Source organism: Rhinoraja longicauda, chromosome 36 (assembly GCF_053455715.1).
Source record: "Rhinoraja longicauda isolate Sanriku21f chromosome 36, sRhiLon1.1, whole genome shotgun sequence".
In the NCBI taxonomy this organism is placed as follows: Eukaryota; Metazoa; Chordata; class Chondrichthyes; order Rajiformes; family Arhynchobatidae; genus Rhinoraja; species Rhinoraja longicauda.
In genome coordinates this window covers 17,831,000-17,853,912 of record NC_135988.1, presented here as the reverse complement: position 1 = coordinate 17,853,912, position 22,913 = coordinate 17,831,000, and the positions used below count along the sequence as shown (strand labels likewise).

Here is a 22,913-nt window from a genome sequence, read left to right as displayed (position 1 = left end):
GCAATTGTAGTTGCAGATGCATTGTAGATTTTTACGACTTGCGGCTTGGTCCCAGTTAAGGTTGCCAACTGTCCCGTATTAGCCGGGACATCCCGTATTTTGGGCTAAATTAGGTTGTCCCGTACGGGACCGCCCTTGTCCCGTATTGGGCCCGGGAGGGCGGGCGCTGTAGGCCCGGATAGTGTGGTACGAAAAAAACTGCCAATGCTGGTTAGAATCTGTGCCCAACTTCCGGACAGTGTAGTGTAAGAATATAACTGCAGATGCTGGTACAAATCGAAGGTATTATTTAATGCTGGAGTAACCCAGCAGGTCAGGCAGCATCTCAGGAGAGAAGGAATGGGTGACGTTTCGGGTCGAGACCCTTCTTCGGACTGATGTCAGGGGGGCGGGACAAAGGAAGGATATAGGTGGAGACAGGAAGATAGAGGGAGAACTGAGAAGGGGGAGGGGAAGAGAGGGACAGAGGAACTATCTAAAGTTGGAGAAGTCAATGTTTATACCGCTGGGCTGCAAGCTGCCCAAGCGAAATATGAGGTGCTGTTCCTCCAATTTCCAGTGGGCTTCACTGGCACTGGAGGAGGCCCATGACAGAAAGGTCCACCTTCCGGACAGTGTAGGTGTGGTGTGGACAGTGTAGGCCCGGAGGCCCTGGCGCCGCCTAACGGAGGTTGCCTAGCAACCTGCCTCCCGGGTAGACTCAAAACGCTGGTGTAACTCAGCATGTCAGGCAGCATCTCTGGAGCGAAGGAATGGGTGATGTTTTGGGTCTTTCTCTCCAGAGATGCTGCCTGACCCGCTGAGTTACTCCAGCTTTTTGTGTCTACCTTCGATTTAAACCGGCATCTGCAGTTTTATTTCCTACACAACCGGGCAGCTGCCATTGGTGGAGCGGGAGCACGTGGCCGCTGGGTGGGTGAGGTCACGTGGGGCACGGGGCAGTGACGTCACTTTGTCCCGTATTTGGGATTGCTATAGTTGGCAATCCTAGTCCCAGTCCATCTCTGAAAAGGTCCTTTACAGAAAATGGAACAGCACAACAAGGAGCAGGCCCTTCGGCCCACAATGTCTGTGCTGAACATGATACCATCTCTGAACTTAAACTGATCTCTGCTGCCTGCATGTGATCCATATCCCTGCATATTCACGTGGTTATCTTTAAACCCTTACAAACGTCACTATCGTATCTGTTTCCACCACCATTCCAGGTATCCACCACAAAAGGGGGGACAAAGCTGGAGGAGAGGGTGGGGGCAGGACAAAGCCTGGAGAGTGATAGGTGGATTCATGAGGAAGGTTTGATTTTCAGATGGGTGGAATGAGTGACAAAGGCTCGAGATGAAAGGAGGCAGGAGGGTAGGAGATGAAGAGAGGGCAGGTGGAGGTGAAAATGTAAAGCCGGAGAGGGGGGCGAGAGGGAAGGGGAAGGTGGGGGGATAAAAGAGAAATGGGAGACTCTGGGGTGGGAGATAGGTGTACGAGTGAACACAATGGAGCAGGGTGGGGGGGGGGGGGGGGGGGGAGAGAGGTTTGTGTAGGAGATGAGGGAGTGCACCAGGGTGGAGGTGAGAGGAATGCAACGAAACTAAAAGCCTAAGAATTCAAGATGGAGGTTGTTGAGACATTTCCACGAGTTAAACATTTCACCATCTATTTCACCGTCTGAAGACGAGTCTCGACCCGAAACGTCACCCATTCCTTCTCCAGAGATGCTGCCTGACCCGCTGAGTTACTCCAACTTTTTGTGTCTATCTTCATTTCACCATTAACCATGTTGGTCGCCCCGGGGACATATCAGTTCGATCGCCTCCTCATTCGACTAAACTCCACAAAAAATACAGATGTGGCATATGTAGCTGTTCTTGACAGTACAACCCTCTCTCTTCTCACACAAGCCCTGGCCAAGCAAATCTCTTTCTTATTTAAGAAAGAGTAAATGGGAGGAAATAATTTCCATTGGCAGAGGGTTAGTAACCAGAGAACAGGGAGTGTGAGGTTGTAAGGAACAAGATGTATCTTTCAAAGGCAAATTGGATAAGCAGATTAAAATGAACAATGTATAGGGCTGCCGATGGAGTGAACCCAGAGCTCATTCAGAGGCAGCTCCCAATGTCGTCTACAACAGCAGCTGATGCCAGTCCAGTTGCTAAGTTCCAGTCTAAGACTGGGTTTTGTGTTTTGCCGCAGCTTATTAGGTGGGCAGAGTGGAGTTAGATTACACATCATCAGCCATGATCGCACTGAATGGTGGAGCCTCCCCTTGAAACAGTCCTTGATAGGCCTGAACACAATGGATGTGGAGAGGATGCTTCCACCAGTGGGAGAGTCTAGGACCAGAGGGCACAGCCTCAGAATTAAAGGACGCTCCTTTACAAAGGAGATGAGGAGGAAGGTGGTGAATCTTTAGCCAGAAGGTGGTGAATCTGTGGAATCCATTGCCACAGGTGGCTGTGGAGGCCAAGTCAATGGTGGCATGGTGTCGCAGCGGTAGAGTTGCTGCCTTACAGCGAATGCAACGCCGGAGTCTCAGGTTCGATCCTGACTAACGGCGCCGTCTGTATGGAGTTTGTACGTTCTCCCCGTGACCTGCGTGGGTTTTCTCCGAGATCTTCAGTTTCCTCCCACACTCCAAAGACGTACAGGTTAATTGGTGGGCAAATGTTTAAAAAAAATTGTCCCTAGTGGGTGTAGGTTAGTGTTAATGTGCGGGGATTGCTGGGCGGCGCGGCCCCGGTGGGCCGAAGGGCCTGTTTCCACGCTGTATTTCTAAATCTAAAAAAATCGAGACACTTCTTCAGACTGTGCTCATATTGATCGATCTATTTTACTTTAGTTTCGAGATACGGCCTTCTGAGTCCCCGCTGGCCACCGTCCGCACTAGTTCCACGTTATCCCACTTTCCCATCCACTCCCTACACACTAGGGGGCCATTTACAGAGGGGACAATTAACCCACAAACCCGCGCGTCTTCGGGATGTGGGGGGAAACCAGAGCACCCGGAGGAAACCTACGTGGTCACAGGGAGAACGTGAAAACCCCACACAGACAGCACCCGGTCAGGATCGAACCTGAGCTGTGAGGCAGTTGCCCTATCACCGTGCTGTCCTATATATTTCCTACCTCTCAATAAACAGATGAACATTTCTTTCTTTTAGACCCATTCTTGTGATCTTTACTGATTTTTAATGGACCGGGAGGACTCGTGCTTCTTCAATGATGATACCACCCCCTGGATGAATATATCCCAGGAGTTATCATCACAACTGCCCTCCCCGCTGTCTCCCACAGCTCACCTGCATGCCCAATAGTCATCACTAGGCAACACTTGACAATAAGAGTGCAGTAGGTGAATCGAGGACCAGAGGACACAGGTTCAAGGTGAAGGGGAAAAGATCTGACGGGTAACTTTTTCCACACAGAGGGTGGTGGGTGTATGGACCAAGCGCAGGCCAGAGGCTGTAGTTGAGGCTGGGACTATCCCAAAGCTTAAGAAACAGTTAGACAGGTACATGGATAAAACATGTTTGGAGGGATATAGACCAAGCGCAGGCCGGTGTAGCTGGGACATGTTGGCCGGTATGGGCAAGTTGGGCCGAAGGGCCTGTTTCCACTCTGTATCACTCTATAACTCCAGGATCTGTTCTTCATTACCGAACTAGTTGGGAGCTAATACCGGTCAACAATGTGCTCTCCCCATCTTCAGTATAAAAGAACAAGGGGTCACAGTTTAAGGATAAGGGGGAAGTCTTTTAGGACCGAGATGAGAAAGTTTTTTTTCACACAGAGAGTGGTGAATCTGTGGAATTCTCTGCCACAGAAGGTAGTTGAGGCCAGTTCATTGGCTATATTTAAGAGGGAGTTAGATGTGGCCCTTGTGGCTAAAGGGATCAGGGGGTATGGAGAGAAGGCAGGTACGGGATACTGAGTTGGATGATCAGCCATGATCATATTGAATGGCGGTGCAGGCTCGAAGGGCCGAATGGCCTACTCCTGCACCTATTTTCTATGTTTCTATGTTTCTAAAAGAAAAAAGAAAAATATACTATTTTAAAATCCTCTGATTCCTTTTTTCTTGTGGGCAGCTTGTGGCTGCAATGAGGATTTCATTTTATTTGCAGGAGTTCTCAGGATGTCCGTGAATGGTTGGCACACCTTGCTGTTTTCAGTAAACTTACCAGCAGTAAATCAGAGTATTTGTTCACCCTGGATGTGGCAATCCGCTCCTTCTTTTGAATATGAGGCCAGGCATCTTATACTCAAGCTCAATCTTGAATGTAAAATACTGGAGAAGGGCCCAAATTAACTTTGAACCCTTGTTTGCTCCATAGTCTTCCCTTCATTCCCCACATTCATAAAACCCAAACTTGACGCTCCAAACCTTTTTAACCTTTTCCCTAAATATTTCCTGATTGTGGTGTTTTTGCAGAACTGCTTCAATGCCGTAAAAGATTGCACGTTGAACTCTCTTACTTTAACTGGGCCACATCACAAACAGTGCTTGCGTTCAACAACAAGAGCAGCAGGCAGATTACTAACTCTATAACAGGGAGGTGACTGAGTCCAGCACCAGTATCTCTGTTTCCCCAAGGTTGCTGCGATAACCCAGAGGTCATTTAATTATTTTACCCACGGGAAATTCACCCAACATTCTGGCCTTCCATCACAGTGTGGAGGGGACTGGAGGAGACTCACTGTGATGGATGTTTCTTTTCTTTGGTGTTTGTTTTTTGATTGTATGTGTTATTGCATTTTTATTGATTATTCTTATTGGTCTTATTGTTGAACTGCGGGCAATTTTTCATTTCACTACACATTTATGTGTATGTGACAAATAAATGACTATTGACTATTGATTGTGTAGGGAAAAAAACTGCAGATGCTGGTTTAAATCGAATGCTGGAGTAACTCAGATGGCCAGGCAGCATCTCAGGAGAGAAGGAATGGGTGACGTTTCGGGTCGAGACCCTTCTTCAGACTGATGTCAGGGGAGGGGGCGGGACCCGAAACATCACCCATTCCTTCTCTCCTGAGAGGCTGCCTGACCCGCTGAGTTACTCCAGCATTTTGTGTCTCTCAATGCTTATTGTGATTTGTTTCGGGAAAGCTTTTTGTTTGCAAATTAAAATGTCAAGCCAGCTGTGCACTGTCTCTGTGATTTGTGCTTTACGGCTTAATCAGCGGTTTGCTGGTCAGCCCTGCACTTTTCTGGCTTTTGAGGCCTCCTTTCCCATTTTCTCCTTCCTGCTCTGTGAAAGGTAATCATTTCAGTCATTACTCCAACTCGGCCCACTTTCCCAGCAATGCTTCATCTGGGACCCCAGTCGGTGAGTGAAAGTCAGAATACTGCAGATACTGGAAACATAGAAACATAGAAAATAGGTGCAGGAGTAGGCCATTCGGCCCTTCGAGCCTGCACCGCCATTCAATATGATCATGGCTGATCATCCAACTCAGTAACCTGTACCTGCCTTCTCTCCATACCCCCTGATCCCTTTAGCCACAAGGGCCACATCTAACTCCCTCTTAAATATAGCCAATGAACTGGCCTCAACTACCTTCTGTGGCAAAGAATTCCACAGATTCACCACTCTCTGTGTGAAGAAATGTTTTCTCATCTCGGTCCTAAAAGAGTTCCCCCTTATCCTTAAGCTGTGACCCCTGGTTCTGGACTTCCCCAACATCGGGAACAATCTTCCCGCATCTAGCCTCTCCAACCCCTTAAGAATTTTATATGTTTCTATAAGATCCCCCCTTAGTCTTCTAAATTCCAGTGAGAATGCTGGGATGTTTGCATTCCCTAAATGCTGAAATCTGAAACAAAGACAGGAATGCTGGAAACAGCCGTGTTCATGAGTTGTAGGAGCAGAATTTGGCTATTTGGCCCATTGAGTCTACTCTGCCATTCAATCATGGCTGATCTATTTTCCCCTCTCTCCTACTTTCTCCCCGTAACGTTTGACCCTCATTCTAATTGGTTGGCGGACAGGAAGCAAAGAGTAGGAATAAACGGGTCCTTTTCGGAATGGCAGGCAGTGACTAGTGGGGTACCGCAAGGCTCAGTGCTGGGACCCCAGTTATTTACAGTGTATATTAATGATTTGGACGAGGGAATTGAATGCAACATCTCTAAGTTTGCGGATGACACGAAGCTGGGTGGCAGTGTTAGCTGCGAGGAGGATGCTAGGAGGCTACAGAGTGACTTGGATAGATTAGGCGAGTGGGCAAATGCATGGCAGATGCAATATAATGTGGATAAATGTGAGGTTATCCACTTTGGCGGCAAGAACAGGAAAGCAGAGTATTACCTGAATGGTGACCGATTGGGAGAAGGGGAGATGCAACGTGACCTGGGTGTCATGGTGCACCAGTCATTGAAAGCAAGCATGCAGGTGCAGCAGGCAGTGAAGAAAGCGAATGGTATGTTGGCATTCATAGCAAGAGGATTTGAGTTTAGGAGCAGGGAGGTTCTGCTGCAGTTGTACAGGGCCTTGGTGAGACCGCACCTGGAGTATTGTGTGCAATTTTGGTCTCCTAACCTGAGGAAAGACGTTCTTGCCTTAGAGGGAGTACAGAGAAGGATCACCAGATTGATCCCTGGGATGGCGGGACTTTCATATGAGGAAAGACTGGATAGACTGGGCTTGTACTGGCTGGAATTTAGAAGACTGAGGGGGGATCTTATAGAAACATATAAAATTCTTAAGGGGTTGGAGAGGCTAGATGCGGGAAGATTGTTCCCGATGTTGGGGGAGTCCAGAACCAGGGGTCACAGCTTAAGGATAAGGGGGAAGTCTTTTAGGACCGAGATGAGAAAACATTTCTTCACACAGAGAGTGGTGAGTCTGTGGAATTCTCTGCCACAGAAGGTAGTTGAGGCCAGTTCATTGGCTATATTTAAGAGGGAGTTAGATGTGGCCCTTTTTGCTAAAGGGATCAGGGGGTATGGAGAGAAGGCAGGTACAGGCTACTGAGCTGGATGATCAGCCATGATCATATTGAATGGCGGTGCAGGCTCGAAGGGCCGAATGGCCTACTCCTGCACCTATTTTCTATATTTCTATGTTTCTATGTTTCTAATCAAGAATCTCAACCCGAAAAGTCACCCATTCCTTCCCTCCAGGGATGCTGCCTGTCCTGCTGAGTTGCCCCAGCATTTCTTGTCTGTCTTCGTAGTAAACCAGCATCTGCAGTTCCTTCCGACACAAGAAGGTGTAGAATTTGCCACAACGTCTCCCCCACCCTGACCCACAACACTGGTTGTGTGTAGGGTTGCCAACTTCCTCACTCCCAAATAAGGGACAAAGAGTGACGTCACCGCCCCGCGCCCCATGTGACCTCACCCAGCCGGCGGCCACGTGCTCCCGCTCCACCAATGGACACTGGCTGGGTGAGGTCACGTGGGGCGCAGGGCGGTGACGTCACCCTTTGTCCCTTATTTGGGAGTGAGGAAGTTGGCAACCCTATTAATACGGGACAAGGGCGGTCCCATACGGGACAAACTAATTTAGCCCAAAATACGGGATGTCCCGACTAACACGGGACAGTTGGCAACCCTAATCTTTATACCCGCCGATGATACCAGTGTTGTTTACTAGAACTAGAGTCATAGAGTCCAACACCATGGAAACAGGCCCTTTGGCTCATTTTTTCCCATACTGACCAAGATGCTCCATCTAAGCTTGTCCCACTTGAATGCCTCATGCCCCATATCTCTTTAAACCTTTCCTATCCATGTATCTGTACAAAAGTATTTTCAATGTTTTGTACTCAAATCTCTGCACCATTTTGATGTCCTTGCATTTGTTATTGCATTTATTCAGTACTTATTTCACTCAGCGAGCTTCATGCAAACTAAGAATTTCATTGCATCCTGATGCATAGACAATTAGAATCTGAGGCAAACTGTGATAGATAATTTTGGATGAAAGCTACTCGTGTAGAAGCTCGGATAAGGTGTAACGGAAAACGCGTGTGCTTTATCCTCAGGTCAGTTAATTGGTTCACACTGGAATGGAACAAGCCTCGCGAAGGATGGCCTGGCTGGCTTGTCGGGCAGCAAGCGACAGAGAGGTAAGAACCCACCTCACCTTCACCAAAAGAAAGCTCGGGAGAAGGAGAATTACTATTGTCCTCTTGTCTTACATCTGCCCTTCCAAAGAAAACGGTTTGATGTAACTAGAAGGTAGTCCAGTCGCACTCTTGCACACACAATCTGTATGGGGTGGCACTGTGGTGCAGAAGATGGCACGGTGACACAGTGGTAGAGTTGCCGCCTCACAGCGCCAGAGACCCGGGTTCGATCCTGACTACGGTTCCGTCTGTACGGAGTTTGTACGTTTTCCCTGTGACCATGTGTGGGTTTTCTCCGGGTGCTCTGGTTTCCTCCCACACTCCAAAGCGTACAGGTTTGTAAGGTTTATTGGCTTGGGTATAAATTGTAAGTTATCTTATCGAAACGTATAAGATTATTAAGGGGTTGGACACGTTAGAGGCAGGAAACATGTTCCCAATGTTGGGGGAGTCCAGAACCAGGGGCCATAGTTTAAGAATAAGGGGTAGGCCATTTAGAACTGAGATGAGGAAAAACTTTTTCAGTCAGAGAGTTGTGAATCTGTGGAATTCTCTGCCTCAGAAGGCAGTGGAGGCCAAGTCTCTGAATGCATTCAAGAGAGAGCTGGATAGAGCTCTTAAGGATAGCGGAGTCAGGGGTTATGGGGAGAGGGCAGGAACGGGGTACTGATTGAGAATGATCAGCCATGATCACATTGAATGGCGGTGCTGGCTCGAAGGGCTGAATGGCCTCCTCCTGCACCTATTGTCTATTGTCTATCGTCTATCCCTCGAGTGTGGGATGATCCCAGTGCCCAGGATGATCACTGGTCGGTGTGGACCCGATAGGTTGAAGAGTCCACTTCCACGCTCTATCTCTGAAGTGTAACGTGAAGTGTAAAGCACAGCTGGAGGGCAGCGTTTGCTGAGTTAGCTGAATAGGAGAATGCAGACAGACGTTTGTCCACTCCTCATAGCTATCCTGTGACTCTTTTGGAAAGTGAAGACTACAGATGGAAAGGGAGATGGTGGGAACTAAATAAAAAATTATACAGCGGAGATTATATCATTAAAGAGGCTTTCTCGCACTGCTGGAGGGTCTCGTGTTGCATTGACATCTGCATGTGAATCATTGACCTGCAGTTTAGGGAATGCAAACATCGTTATTATGTTACAGGGTTATTAAGGCAGAGGCCTGAACTAATGATTCCGTGGCAACAATCCAAACTCCAGCACAGCAATGTATTTACATTTCAACGTTAGTTATGGTTCACAGTAGCAATGAAATTGGTGTGCATTTGTTAAAATCCATCTTGTTGGTGAAGAGATTTCCCTCCTCAGCTTGAGTGGTCTAAACGTGATTCTCGACACACCGGTCTCATTGCCTCTGCAAGAAACCGTCTGAAATGGCTGAGATTATGCTCACTTCAGGATGGTAATGTTCTCTGACTCATTTTGTCCTTATTCATGGTTGGAGTACTCTTGAGAGACTTGAGTACACAATGCACAGTGATTCCTGAACGCAGTACTAAAGGAGTGATAGGTTGGTCAAGAAGGCTCTCGGTACATTGGCCTTCATAAGTCATGGTATTGAGTGTAGAAGTTATACTTGACTCTGTGAGTCCACATTTGGAGTATTGTGTTCAACTTTAGTTTAGAGATACAGGGCGGAAACAGGCACTTACGGCCCACCGGGTCCGCGCCGACCAGCGATCCCCACACATTAACACTATCCTACACTCACTGGGGACAATTTTTACATTTACCAAGCCAATTAACCTACAAACCTGCACGACTTTGGAGTGTGGGAGGAAACCGAAGATCTCAGAGAAAACCCACGCAGGTCACGGGGAGAACGTACAAACTCCGTACGGACGGCGCCCGTAGTCAGGATCGAACCTGAGTCTCCGGCGCTGCATTCGCTGTAAGGCAGCAACTCTACCGCTGCGCCACCGTGACCGCCTTTGTTCGCCCTGCTGCAGGAAGGATGTTGTTAGGCTGGAAAGAGTGCAAAGAAGATTCGCCCGAATGTCGCCAGGATTTCAGGGCCTGAGCTCTAGGGAGAGGTTGGGCAGGCGCGGACTTTAGAAGGACTTGGCCAGCTGTAAGGACCGACTCCTTGGAGAGCAGGAGGATGAGGGATGATCTTATAGAGGTGTGTGAAGCCACCCAGAGGGTGATGGGTCTATGGCGTGGGCTGCCGGAGGAGGTGGCTGATGCAGAAACAACATGACACAAGTTGTCCAAGCAATATAGTAGAACTTTGGGAACACTAACCAAACTGTCTTCTTCTCCTCTGACCTCAGGGGTAATGGGGAAGGGCTGAGGGAGAGAGAGAGAGAGCCTGATACCTGAATATCTCGGAGTTATAGAACCCATTGCCCACTAGGAACAATTATAATAGGAATTATGAAAAAGTGGCAGATTGGAGTAGATCTTTGTTGAATTCCTCCCCTTTCCCAATCTGCCGTTGGTAGGAGCAGGTCATAAGATCTAAAGATCATAAGTGATAGGGGGAGAATTAGACCATTCGGCCCATCAAGTCTACTCCGCCATTCAATCATGGCTGATCTATCCCTCCCCCTAACCCCACTCTCCTGCCTTCTCCCCATGACCTGTGACAGGTTACTAGGATGCCTCATCCCCCTCTTCAGTCCCCGACCTTCCTCTCCTCCACGTGGTCTGTTCTCTCACACCTTTTCCCTTCTGTACAGGTAACCGTGGCCGGAAGGGCAAGAGGAAGGCCCTGCGTCGGAGAGGCAGAAAGTTCCGGAAGAACGACACTCACAGTCGAGTGCGTCGAGCCTCCACCTCCCGGCCTGAGCGGGTGTGGCCTGAGGGGGTGATTCCGTACGTGATCGGTGGCAACTTCACTGGTGAGTCAGCCGCTGCCTCGCCTTGTTTACCGTTGTGTCGCCGTTAGTCAACCCTTCAGAGCCAAAAACAACACAGAGTGCTGGAGTAACTCAGCGGGTCAGGCAGCATCTGTGGAGAACATGGATAGGTGACGTTTCACAGAGTGCTGGAGTAACTCAGCGGGTCAGGCAGCATCTGTGGAGAACATGGATAGGTGACGTTTCACAGAGTGCTGGAGTAACTCAGCGGGTCAGGCAGCATCTGTGGAGAACATGGATAGGTGACGTTTCACAGAGTGCTGGAGTAACTCAGCGGGTCAGGCAGCATCTGTGGAGAACATGGATAGGTGACGTTTCACAGAGTGCTGGAGTAACTCAGCAGGTCAGGCAGCATCTGTGGAGAACATGGATAGGTGACGTTTCACAGAGTGCTGGAGTAACTCAGCAGGTCAGGCAGCATCTGTGGAGAACGTGGATAAGTGACGTTTCACAGAGTGCTGGAGTAACTCAGCGGGTCAGGCAGCATCTGTGGAGAACATGGATAGGTGACGTTTCACAGAGTGCTGGAGTAACTCAGCGGGTCAGGCAGCATCTGTGGAGAACATAGATAGGTGACGTTTCACAGAGTGCTGGAGTAACTCAGCGGGTCAGGCAGCATCTGTGGAGAACGTGGATAAGTGACGTTTCACAGAGTGCTGGAGTAACTCAGCAGGTCAGGCAGCATCTGTGGAGAACGTGGATAAGTGACGTTTCACAGAGTGCTGGAGTAACTCAGCAGGTCAGGCAGTATCTCTGGAGAACATGGACAGGTGAGGTTTCAGATTGGGGCCCTTCTTCAGACTGATTGAGGAAGGGGGAAGAAAGCTGGGAGAGTGGAGGGCGGGACCAAGCCTGGCAAGTGATACAGGTGAGCAGGGGAGTGGGGTGAGTTGGCAGATTGTTTGACAAAGGCCAGAGATGAAAAGGCAAAAGGTTGTGAGATAAGGGAAGATGTGTGAAATGTGAAGCCAGTGGAAAGGATATAGATGGAAGGGATTGTGATGGGAGGAAGAAGAAAGAGAAAGGCAAAATGGGTACACATCTAGGCGGGGAGTTGTTTACACTTTACAACTTTGTGGAGAAAAATCCAAAGGTATTCTTTCTGCAATTTATGCTTCCAAATTTTAGAAAAGTTGAAGAGGCACTGGGGTGACAACAGAAATGAAAGCCACTTGTTTCACAGAAGGGTCTCGACCCGAAACGTCACCCATCCCTTCTCTCCAGAGACGCTGCCTGACCCGCTGGGTTACTCCAGCTTTTTGTGTCTAACGTCACGGAAGCAATGTTATGCGGGAGTCCAAAGCTTGGAGGTTGTAGATTGACGATGCTTGCTAATTATCTCCAAAGGGATTTCAATAGGGACCTTTCTATCCAGACAGAGGGGAGAATTGGACCTGCCCAACCTTAAGGAGTCGTGGTGATGAGTGTGCTTTGATCTGTCGTTTTCACACATTACCCCTCCATATCTCCAGATTCCCCCTTCCCCTGACTCTCAGTCTGAAGAAGGGTCTCTACCCGAAACGTCACCCGTTCCTTCTCTCCAGAGATGCTGCCAGTCCCACGGTTACTCCAGCATTTTGTGTCTATCTTCGACGGAAACTGGCCCTATGGTCTATTTTGTCCACACCGACCATCATGGCCCATCTACACTCATCCCACCTGCCTGTGTTTGGCCCATGTCCCTATAAACCTGTCCCACCCCTGGTACAGTGTGTGTTGAGTTTGCACGTATGCCTTGTGATCACTTATGCTTTCCCCTCATTTAACCACAGTGTGCGTGTTGAAAGATAAATTGGCCACTGAAAATTGTCCCTGGTGTGTAGACTCTTGGGGGAATTGGTGAGAATGTGTTGAGAATTTTCTTTAATGGGATTGATATAAGATTAATGTAAATATGTGGTTGATGGCTGGTGTGGATTCAGTAGGCCAAAGACAATAGGTGCAGGAGTAGGCCATACGGCCCTTCGAGCCAGCACCACCATTCAATGTGATCATGGCTGATCATTCCCAACCAGTACCCCGTTCCTGCCTTCTCCCCATACCCCCCTGACTCCGCTATCCTTAAGAGCTCTATCTAGCTCTCTCTTGAATGCATTCAGAGAATTGGCCTCCACTGCCTTCTGAGGCAGAGAATTCCACAGATTCACAACTCTCTGACTGAAAAGGTTTTTCCTCATCTCCGTTCTAAATGGCCTAACCCTTATTCTTAAACTGTGGCCCCTGGTTCTGGACTCCCCCAACATTGGGAACATGTTTCCTGCCTCTAACGTGTCCAACCCCTTGATGATCTTATACGTTTCGATAAGATCCCATCTCATCCTTCTAAATCCCAGCGTACAAAGAGCCTGTTTATGTTTTGTATCTCTCCAAGACTCTAGAAAGAACCCGACAAAGATTTGGCGTGGGCTCGCTTAACGTGCATAAGGTTGCCAACTGTCCCGTATTAGCCGGGACATCCCGTATTTTGGGCTAAATTAGTTTGTCCCGTACGGGACCGCCCTTGTCCCGTATTAGTAGGGTTGCCAACCTGCTCACTCCCAAATACGGGACAAAGGGTGATGTCACCGCCCCACGTGACCTCACCCAGCCAGCGGCCACGTGCTCCCGCTCCACCAATGGCTGCCGCCATTGGTGGAGCGGGAGCACGTGGCCGCTGGCTGGGTGAGGTCACGTGGGGCGCGGGGCGGTGACGTCACCCTTTGTCCCGTATTTGGGAGCGAGGAAGTTGGCAACCCTAAACGTACGTGCTTCCTGTATATGTAGCTGGAGCTTCCTATCCACCTCTGCTTTCTGTGGCTGAAATGAATAGGGCCTGTACTCTTTTTTTTAGGGAGTCAGAGAGCTATTTTCAGACAAGCAATGAGACATTGGGAGAAGAGCACCTGTGTGACATTCCTGGAACGCACTGATGAGGAGAGCTACATTGTCTTCACCTACAGACCCTGTGGGTGAGTAGCTGTGGAGAGGTATCGCCAAGTGCCAATGCAGGTAACATGTCGAACTGATGGCAATGCAACCAAAGAGGGAAGGTGAAATCTGTTTCACTCACACTGCTGTCTCACATCATATGATCGTAAGATTATGTGATAGGAGCAGAATTAGGCCATTCGGCCCATCAAGTCTACTCCGCCACTCAATCACGGCAGATCTATCTCTCCCTCCTAACCAAAGATACTAGAGGAGCAAGATGAGCCACTCAGTTGAAATCGCCTACACTGAAGTGTAGTACGCAAAGGAGCGTAACGTCCGCCATTTTAGTAGGCAAAACCCGCCGTTCGCTCTGCCTCTCGCAGTGTAATCAGTGTTGTGGAGGAACAGTATGTGTGATGATACAGAAAATATCTCATCTATCAATTCACAGATTTTTGTTGTTTTTCTTTTTAAATGTTTCTGCAAGTTTTTGCCTACTAAAATGGCGCCGTGACGTACTACGGTTTGTAGGGTCGAGTGGTCTACCTTGCGCTGCTCTGTTATCTTTGCTCCTAACCCCATTCTCCTGCCTTCTCCCCATAACCCCTGACACCCGATCACATAATCCATAATGCCAGGAGACAGGGGTGGCTGGTGTGTACAGGGCAGCCAGATGCTAATTATGTGTAGGAAGGAACTGCAGATGCTGGCTTACACCGAAGGTAGACACGAAATGCTGGAGTAACTCAGCGGGACAGGCAGCATCTGTGGAGAGAGAAGGAATGGGTGACGTTTCGAGACCCTTCTTCAGACTGAGAGTCAGAGGAAAGGGGAATGAGAGGTAAAGACGGCGACATAGAGAGATATAGAACATGGAAATGGAAGATATGCAAAAATGTAACAGTGACCAAGGAAGCCATCCGTTGTTCACGGTGGGCTCGGTGAAGAGGGGTTACACAAGCAATGAAACTCACCTGGATGCCAATGAACCCAGGTCAATAACGAGGGTGGGGGAGAGACGGAGAGAGAGAGGGGGATGCAAGGGTTATGAAGTTAGAGCAATCAATATTTGTACCGCTGGGTTGTAAGTGGCCCAAGCAAAATATGAGGTGCTATTCCTCCAATCTTTCCTTTGTTTGAAATAACAATCCAACCAGTGCCACCCCATGTTTGTAACACTTACTTCTGCTATTCCATCATGACTTTGTCCACATCTATTTTGAAAGTTGTAATTAGAAACATAGAAAAATAGGTGCAGGAGTAGGCCATTTGGCCCTTCAGGCCAGCACCGCCATTCAATATGATCATGGGTGACCGTCTAAAATCAGTAGGAAAAAAACTGCAGATGCTGGTTAATAGACAATAGACAATAGGTGCAGGAGTAGGCCATTCAGCCCTTCGAGCCAGCACCACCATTCAATGTGATCATGGCTGATCATTCTCAATCAGTACCCCGTTCCTGCCTTTTCCCCATACCCCCTGACTCCGCCAGCCTTAAGAGCTCTATCTAGCTCTCACTTGAATGCATTCAGAGAATTGGCTTCCACTGCCTTCTGAGGCAGAGAATTCCACAGATTCACAACTCTCTGACTGAAAAGGTTTTTCCTCATCTCCGTTCTAAATGGCCTACCCCTTATTCTTAAACTGTGGCCCCTGGTTCTGGACTCCCCCAACATTGGGAACATGTTTCCTGCCTCTAACGTGTCCAACCCCTTAATAATCTTATACGTTTCGATAAGATCCCCTCTCATCCTTCTAAATTCCAGGTTAAAATCGAAGGTAGACACACGATGCTGGAGTAACTCAGCAGGTCAGGCAGCATCTCGGGAGAGAAGGAATGGGTGGCGTTTCGGGTCGAGACCCTTTTTCAGACTTCTTTGAAGTAACTCAGCGGGTCGTGCAGCATCTCGGGAGAGAAGGAATGGGCGACGTTTCGGGTCGAGACCCTTCTTCAGACTCCTTCGAAGTCTGAAGAAGGGTCTCGGCCCGAAACGTCACCCATTCCTTCTCTCCCGAGATGCTGCCTGACCCGCTGAGTTACTCCAGCATTGTGTGCCTATCTAAAATCAGTAATCCGCTCCTGCTTTTTCCCCGTAGCCCTCGATTCCTTTAGCCCTAGGAGCTAAATCTGACTCTCTCGTGAGTTGGATCAGCATCCACCACGCTGGGTTTGCGGAGGTCGTGCAGTGAATGCGCTGCCTGGGTATAAACAAGTTGCAGCAGCTGCTCCCAGCCTCCGTCGTTACACTGGAGCCGGTGCAGCTGCAGTGTTGTTGCATTGCGTGCCTCGCGCCGCTCCCCGGGGGTGCAGGTCGCACGCTGCCGGCTGCGAGCCACAGGCAAAGCCGCTGGAGTTCATCGGGTCAACCGCAGGCATCTTCTCCCACGTTCGGGAATCTCGGGTGCTTCCCTTGGAGCCCCGAGCAAGGACGGGGTCAGTGTGTGGCACCGTGACTGCGCGAACCGGGGTGGGGGGGTCAGTGACTCCGACACCAGCCGAACGGTTTCAAATGTCATGGGCGCTTGGTCAGAGTGTTTTTAAACACATAAACACGAACTGCATCCCCAGAGGATGCACCAGTAAGATAAATACCTCAGGCAGAGAAGTTTCCTCGAGCAACAGGTGTGGACTAGTTGTGTGGATGTCAACAGCACTTCATGGTCTGTCAGTGCTGCCCTAGGCAAGGTGGGACTAGCGCAGGGAGGGGCATGTTGGCCGGTGTGGGAAAGTTGGGCCGAAGGACCTGTTTCCACCCTGCAAGATTCTATGACTCTAACAGGTCAATGCACAGTTGAGACCCTTCTTCAGACTGGAGACTCGAAACGTCACCTACTCCTTTTCATAGAAACATAGAAAATAGGTGCAGGAGTAGGCCATTCGGCCCTTCGAGCCTGCACCGCCATTCAATATGATCATGGCTGATCATCCAGCTCAGTAGCCTGTACCTGCCTTCTCTCCATACCCCCTGATCCCTTTAGCCACAAGGGCCACATCTAACTCCCTCTTAAATATAGCCAATGAACTGGCCTCAACTACCTTCTGTGGCAGAGAATTCCACAGACTCACCACTCTCTGTGTGAAGAATTTTTTCTCTCATCTCGGTCCTAAAAGACTTCCCCCTTATCCTTAAGCTGTTACCCCTGGTTCTGGACTCCCCCAACATCGGGAACAATCTTCCCGCATCTAGCCTCTCCAACCCCTTAAGAATTTTATATGTTTCTATAAGATCCCCCCTCAGTCTTCTAAATTCCAGCGAGTACAAGCCCAGTCTATCCAGTCTTTCCTCATATGAAAGTCCTGCCATCCCAGGGATCAATCTGGTGAACCTTCTCTGTACTCCCTCTATGGCAAGAACGTCTTTCTTCAGGTTAGGAGACCAAAACTGCACACAATACTCCAGAGATGCTGACTGACCCACTGAGTTACTGCACCTCTTTCTTTCCCACTTTCTGTACCATACTCCCACTTTCCCAAGCTCTTTCTTTTGTTTGTCTCTCCCTCCCTCCCTCTCCACTCTTCCCCCCCCCCACCCCCCGCCACTCTCCCCACAGCTCTCCCCTCTGCTCCTTACCCCTCTCTCTCTCTCTTGCGTTTTCTCTGCCTCTCTCTATCTCTCTCTCTCTCTCTCTCTCTCTCCCCCCCTCTCTCGCTTTCTCATTGTCTTTCACTTTCTCCCTTACTCGTCCTCTCGTTCTCTCGTCCTCTCTCTTGGCTTCGTAACCAAAAGCGTCCACAATACCAGGCAGCGTAAGTGGACACTGCGTTTTGTTTTGTTCCACATAACCGTGCTTAGAGCTGGAGCATTTTTAAAAACACTAAATTCTCTTCTGAAATGTAACCAGGGTAACGCTATTAGGAGAATGAATGAGAAAATAGGTAGAATTTCTGCAATGTGGCAATTTGAACGTCAGACAATGGCACAAATTGGGCCAAATTGATCTGGCAGCTTGCTATGCACTGTCCCAATTGTTATTGCAGTCAGTTGATGGGGAAATATAAACGCACGATGACATCAATCATCCCACTTTTCTCATTGTTACCTTGCACTGAACATTATTCCTTTACCATGTATCTATACACTGTGGACGGCTCGATTGTAATCGTGTATTGTCTTTCTACTGACTGGTTGGCACGCAACAAAAGCTTTTCACTGTACCTCGGTACACGTGACATTAAACGTAAACTGAACTGCGCCGAACTGAATCCCCTCTAGTAACTTACCTCCCACAGACAGTGGACTTACTGCTTATGATTCTTTCTTTGCAGCCTTTCGTAAGTAAAGGCGCAACATTAGCAGTCCTCTAGTCGCCCAGCACCCAACTGTGGCTAATGAGGATGCATCGATCTCAATCAGGGCTCCTGTCATTTCCCTCAGAGTTACCTGATCGGCCACTGGAGATTTATCTACCTTCATACACTTTGAGACATCCTAGAACACAGAACACAGAACACAGAACACAGAACACAGAACACAGAACACAGAACACAGAACACAGAACACAGAACACAGAACACAGAACACAGAACACAGAACACAGAACACAGAACACAGAACACAGAACACAGAACACAGAACACAGAACAGTACAGCACAGCACAGGAACAGGAACAGGCCCTTCGGCCCACAATGTTTGTGCTGAACATGATACCAAGGCCATCACATGATACCTGCACATAATCCATATCCCTCCATTCCCTGTGTATCCAATCCATTCCCTGCATAGACGCAAAATGCTAGAGTAACTCAGCGGGACGGGCAGCATCTCTGGAGAGATGGAATGGGTATCGTTTCAGGTCGAGACCCTTCTTCAGTTTCGGTCATGTCCAATTACTGAAACAAAGCGACACAGTGCGATGGTGTGGGGAACAAAATGGAGTGGCCGAAGAGACTAGTTGGCCCTGGTTGTCCATCAGCAATAACTCTTGCCTCCTGACGTAGTTGGTTTGTCTCCGTTCTGTGCCCAGCTGCTGTTCGTACGTGGGTCGGAGGGGAGGAGGGCCGCAGGCCATCTCCATTGGGAAAAACTGTGACAAGTTTGGCATCGTGGTCCATGAGCTTGGCCACGTCATTGGCTTCTGGCACGAGCACACCCGGCCCGACCGGGACGACCACGTCGCCATCGTCAGGGAGAACATCCAGCCGGGTAAGCTGCACGCCCCCATGGCACCGCCCCGCTGGGTCGTGCCCGTCAGATCTGCCCAGCACTAGCGCTCGGTCTGCCCACCCACCACCTGCTGCATCCCCCGGTTAACAAACATCTCTTCCGGCCACAAATTTCAGTTTCAGATAATACCCCACTGCTCCCCCCCCCCATCCCCCCACACCCCAGCTTGTGTGGGCACCCATCTCTCCCACCGCCTCCCTCCACCCCAGTCACCCTGCTACTCATTTCCCCCCATTTCCCCATCTCTTCCATGCCGTAGTTCCATATTTCCCCCCCCCCGTCCCTTTCCGCCCACATCCCTCCCTCCAGCTTCACATTTCACTCTTCCTCCTCTTTCCCTATCTGACATCCTTTTAAATCCTTTTTGCCTCTCGCCTCAGTCACTATCCCCACCCATCGTCCCATCACCCCCCCCCCCCCCCCCCTCACCTGTATCCACCTATCACTTGCCTGGCCTAGCCCCACCCCCCATCTCTCATTATTGACTTCCTTCCCCTTTACTCCATCAGTCTGAAGAAGGTACGTCGACTATTCCCTCCACGGATGCTGCCTGACCCGCTCAGTTCCTCCAGCACTTTTGTGGTTGTGCTCAAGATCCCAGCCTGGTGTGTCGCCGGTCAGCACCAGCATGCCAGCCCCACACACACGTACATCCTCCAGCCCTTCCTCCCCACCGCCACACACACACACCCACACACACACACTCACACACACACACACACACGCACACACACACACACACACACACACACACACACACACACACACACACACACACACACACACACACACTCACACACCCACACACACACACTCACACACACACACACACGCACACACACACACACACACACACACACACACACACACACACACACACACACACACACACACACACACACACACACACACACACACACACACACACACTCGGCTGAGAATGCCCTGCCTTGCCTGCTTTTCACCTGTGTCTAAACCTGTGTTTCTCTCCTCTATCTGCTGGGAAATTCACTGGAATCCGTCGCAGGGCAAGAGTACAACTTTCTGAAGATGGAGCCAGAGGAAGTGGACTCGCTGGGAGAAATGTATGACTTTGACAGTATCATGCACTACGCCCGGAACACCTTCTCCAGGTTTGTCCCAAACTTTCCCACACGTGGTTTGCCCTCTCGCGTTGAGACGTTGATTTTACTAACATTCACCTCTCCTCATTCTTATTCCCCCCCTCCTCAATCCCATCACTTCCTCTCGGGTAGATCAACGTAGAACACAGGAGTCCTCAATGTCCGTCTGAACATGATGCCAACTTAAACTAATTGTCTGAAGAAGGGTCTCGGCCCGAAACGTCACCCATTCCTTCTCTCTCCCGAGATGCTGCCTGACCCACTGAGTTACTCCAGCATTTTGTGTCTACCTTCGATTTTAACCAGCATCTGCAGTTTTTCTCTTACACAAACATTGTGAGGTTGTGAAAGGCTTTTATATAAATGCAAGTTAGACATAAAATGCTGGAGTAACTCAGTGGGTCAGGCAGCAACTCTGGAGAGAAGGAATGGGTGACATTTCTGGTCGAGACCCTTCTTCAGACTGATAAATACACTGTGTACCAAGGTTAAACTAGATATCCACTATTTAGAAGCAGCTTGATTAAATGCAAAACCACATTACAATTTCCTTCCTCAGTGGTCTATTTGAATTGAATTTAATTGAATTGAATACATTTTATTAGCCAAGTATATATACGTACACGGAATTTGCCTTGGTGCAAATTCCTTGTATGTATATATGCTTGGATGATGTTTGTGGCAATTAATTGTGTGTGGTATGACAATGTCTAGTTTTACAGTCACACTGCTTCAGGCTGCTTGTGTGAGTCAAATAGATTTGCTTTGTCAGTGTGGGAGCCACAGTCTGTGGCTGACATCTGGAATTGTAGACAGACACAAAAAGCTGGAGTAACTCAGCGGGTCACACAGCATCTCCAGAGAAAATTTTGTTTCCCTTTCCTCTGACAGAAGAAGGGTCTTGACCCCTGGCAGAAGAAGGGTCTTGACCCCTGTTCCTTTTTTCCAGAGATGCTGCCTGTCCTGCTGTGTTACTCCAGCTTTTTGTGTCTATCTTCGGTTTAAACCAGCATCTGCAGTTCCTTCCTGCACATCTGGAACTGCAGAATGTATTGTGGTCAAAGGAAACGAATCAGGAACTACCACTGAAGTGTACGTACATGGCTTCAATGTCTCTGTTGTGGTGGGAATCACATTTTGCTCTCGTCATTTTATAGACAATAGACAATAGGTGCAGGAGTAGGCCATTCGGCCCTTCAAGCCAGCACCACCATTCAATGTGATCATGGCTGATCATTCTCAATCAGTACCCCGTTCCTGCCTTCTCCCCGTACCCCCTGACTCCGCTATCCTTAAGAGCTCTATCTAGCTCTCACTTGAATGCATTCAGAGAATTGGCTTCCACTGCCTTCTGAGGCAGAGAATTCCACAGATTCACAACTCTCTGACTGAAAAGGTTTTTCCTCATCTCCGTTCTAAATGGCCTACCCCTTATTCTTAAACTGTGGCCCCTGGTTCTGGACTCCCCCAACATTGGGAACATGTTTCCTGCCTCTAACGTGTCCAACCCCTTAATAATCTTATACGTTTCGATAAGATCCCCTCTCATCCTAAATTCCAGTGTATACAAGCCTAGTCGCTCCAGTCTTTCAACATATGACAGTCCTGCCATTCCGGGAATTAACCTAGTAAACCTACGCTGCACGCCCTCAATAGCAAGAATATCCTTCCTCAAATTTTGGGAGGGAACAGGGTTTGGAGGGATAAAGCTAAGGTAAGTTAATGGGTAAGAACATATTGTGGAAACATTCGCTTCAGTTGAAAAATAAGAAAGGTGAATATTTTTTATACGGTGAGCCATGGAAGATTGTCCGCCTTCAAACAGACTGGAGTCTTTATGCCCCATTCATTGAAAATTAAGCAGAACAAAAGGGAATTGGAGGACCTTAGCAGGGCAGCATCTGTGGGTAAAATGGAGAGGGAATGGAGAGCTATGGAACCCGGGCAGGTAGCGGAAATGGGTTTAAGCTGGCATCAGGTTGAGACCCTTTTTCAGATTGATGAAGGGACCAAAGAAGGATCCCAACCCGACACGTTGCATATCCATCTCCTCCACAGATGCTGCCTGACCCGCTGAGTTCCTCCATCACTCTGTGTTTTGTTCAAGATTCCATTGTCTGTCGCTCCTGTGCGTTCATTGAAAGTTAAACTGGCAGCTACAGAAAGCATTTCAGGAAGGCAAATGGTATGTAGGCACAAGGAACGGCAGATGCTGGCGTACAAAAAAGACACAAAGTACTGGAGTAACTCAGCAGGTCAAAAATAAAAACTGTGATTTTTTTTAATGGGAGTAATTTAATAGTGCAAATGGGTGGTTGATGGCCGGCATGGACTCAATGGGCCGAAGGGCCTGTCATGGCCCTATATCCCTTTGACTGGTAGATAACAGTGATCGCTGTTTGTTTCTTGTTTAACTCCCATGCTGATTCTCAATGTGCATTCGGTAAGTAGTCAGAGAGTTCGATATTTGAATTAACCAGCAACAATGAAGGTAGTGTGTTCAGGAATGAACTGCAGATGCTGGTTTACATCGAAGACGGACACAAAATGCTGGAGTAACTCAGCGGGACAGGCAGCATCTCGGGATGGAAGGAATGCATTCCTTCTCTCCTGAGATGCTGCCTGCCCCGCTGAGTTACTCCAGCATTTTGTGAAATAAATACCTTCGGATTGTACCAGCATCTGCAGTTATTTTCTTACACTTACAGTGCACAACAGTTGGCTGAACATGTTGCCTCTCTGTATCCTTGGGCTTTGGTGAATTATACCT

The 22,913-nt window shown here is 48.9% G+C and overlaps 1 protein-coding gene across 1 annotated transcript in view; it reads left to right on the top strand.

Annotated features, from left to right (window-relative positions):
* LOC144610455 (bone morphogenetic protein 1-like) overlaps positions 1-22,913 on the top strand; it is a 143,158-nt gene that overhangs the window by 68,590 nt on the left and 51,655 nt on the right. The window contains exons 3-7 of the mRNA XM_078429180.1: positions 7,987-8,070; positions 10,764-10,925; positions 13,774-13,891; positions 18,820-18,998; positions 20,047-20,152. Coding sequence (XP_078285306.1) covers positions 7,987-8,070; positions 10,764-10,925; positions 13,774-13,891; positions 18,820-18,998; positions 20,047-20,152 — 649 coding nt within the window. The remainder of the gene's footprint in view (positions 1-7,986; positions 8,071-10,763; positions 10,926-13,773; positions 13,892-18,819; positions 18,999-20,046; positions 20,153-22,913) is intronic.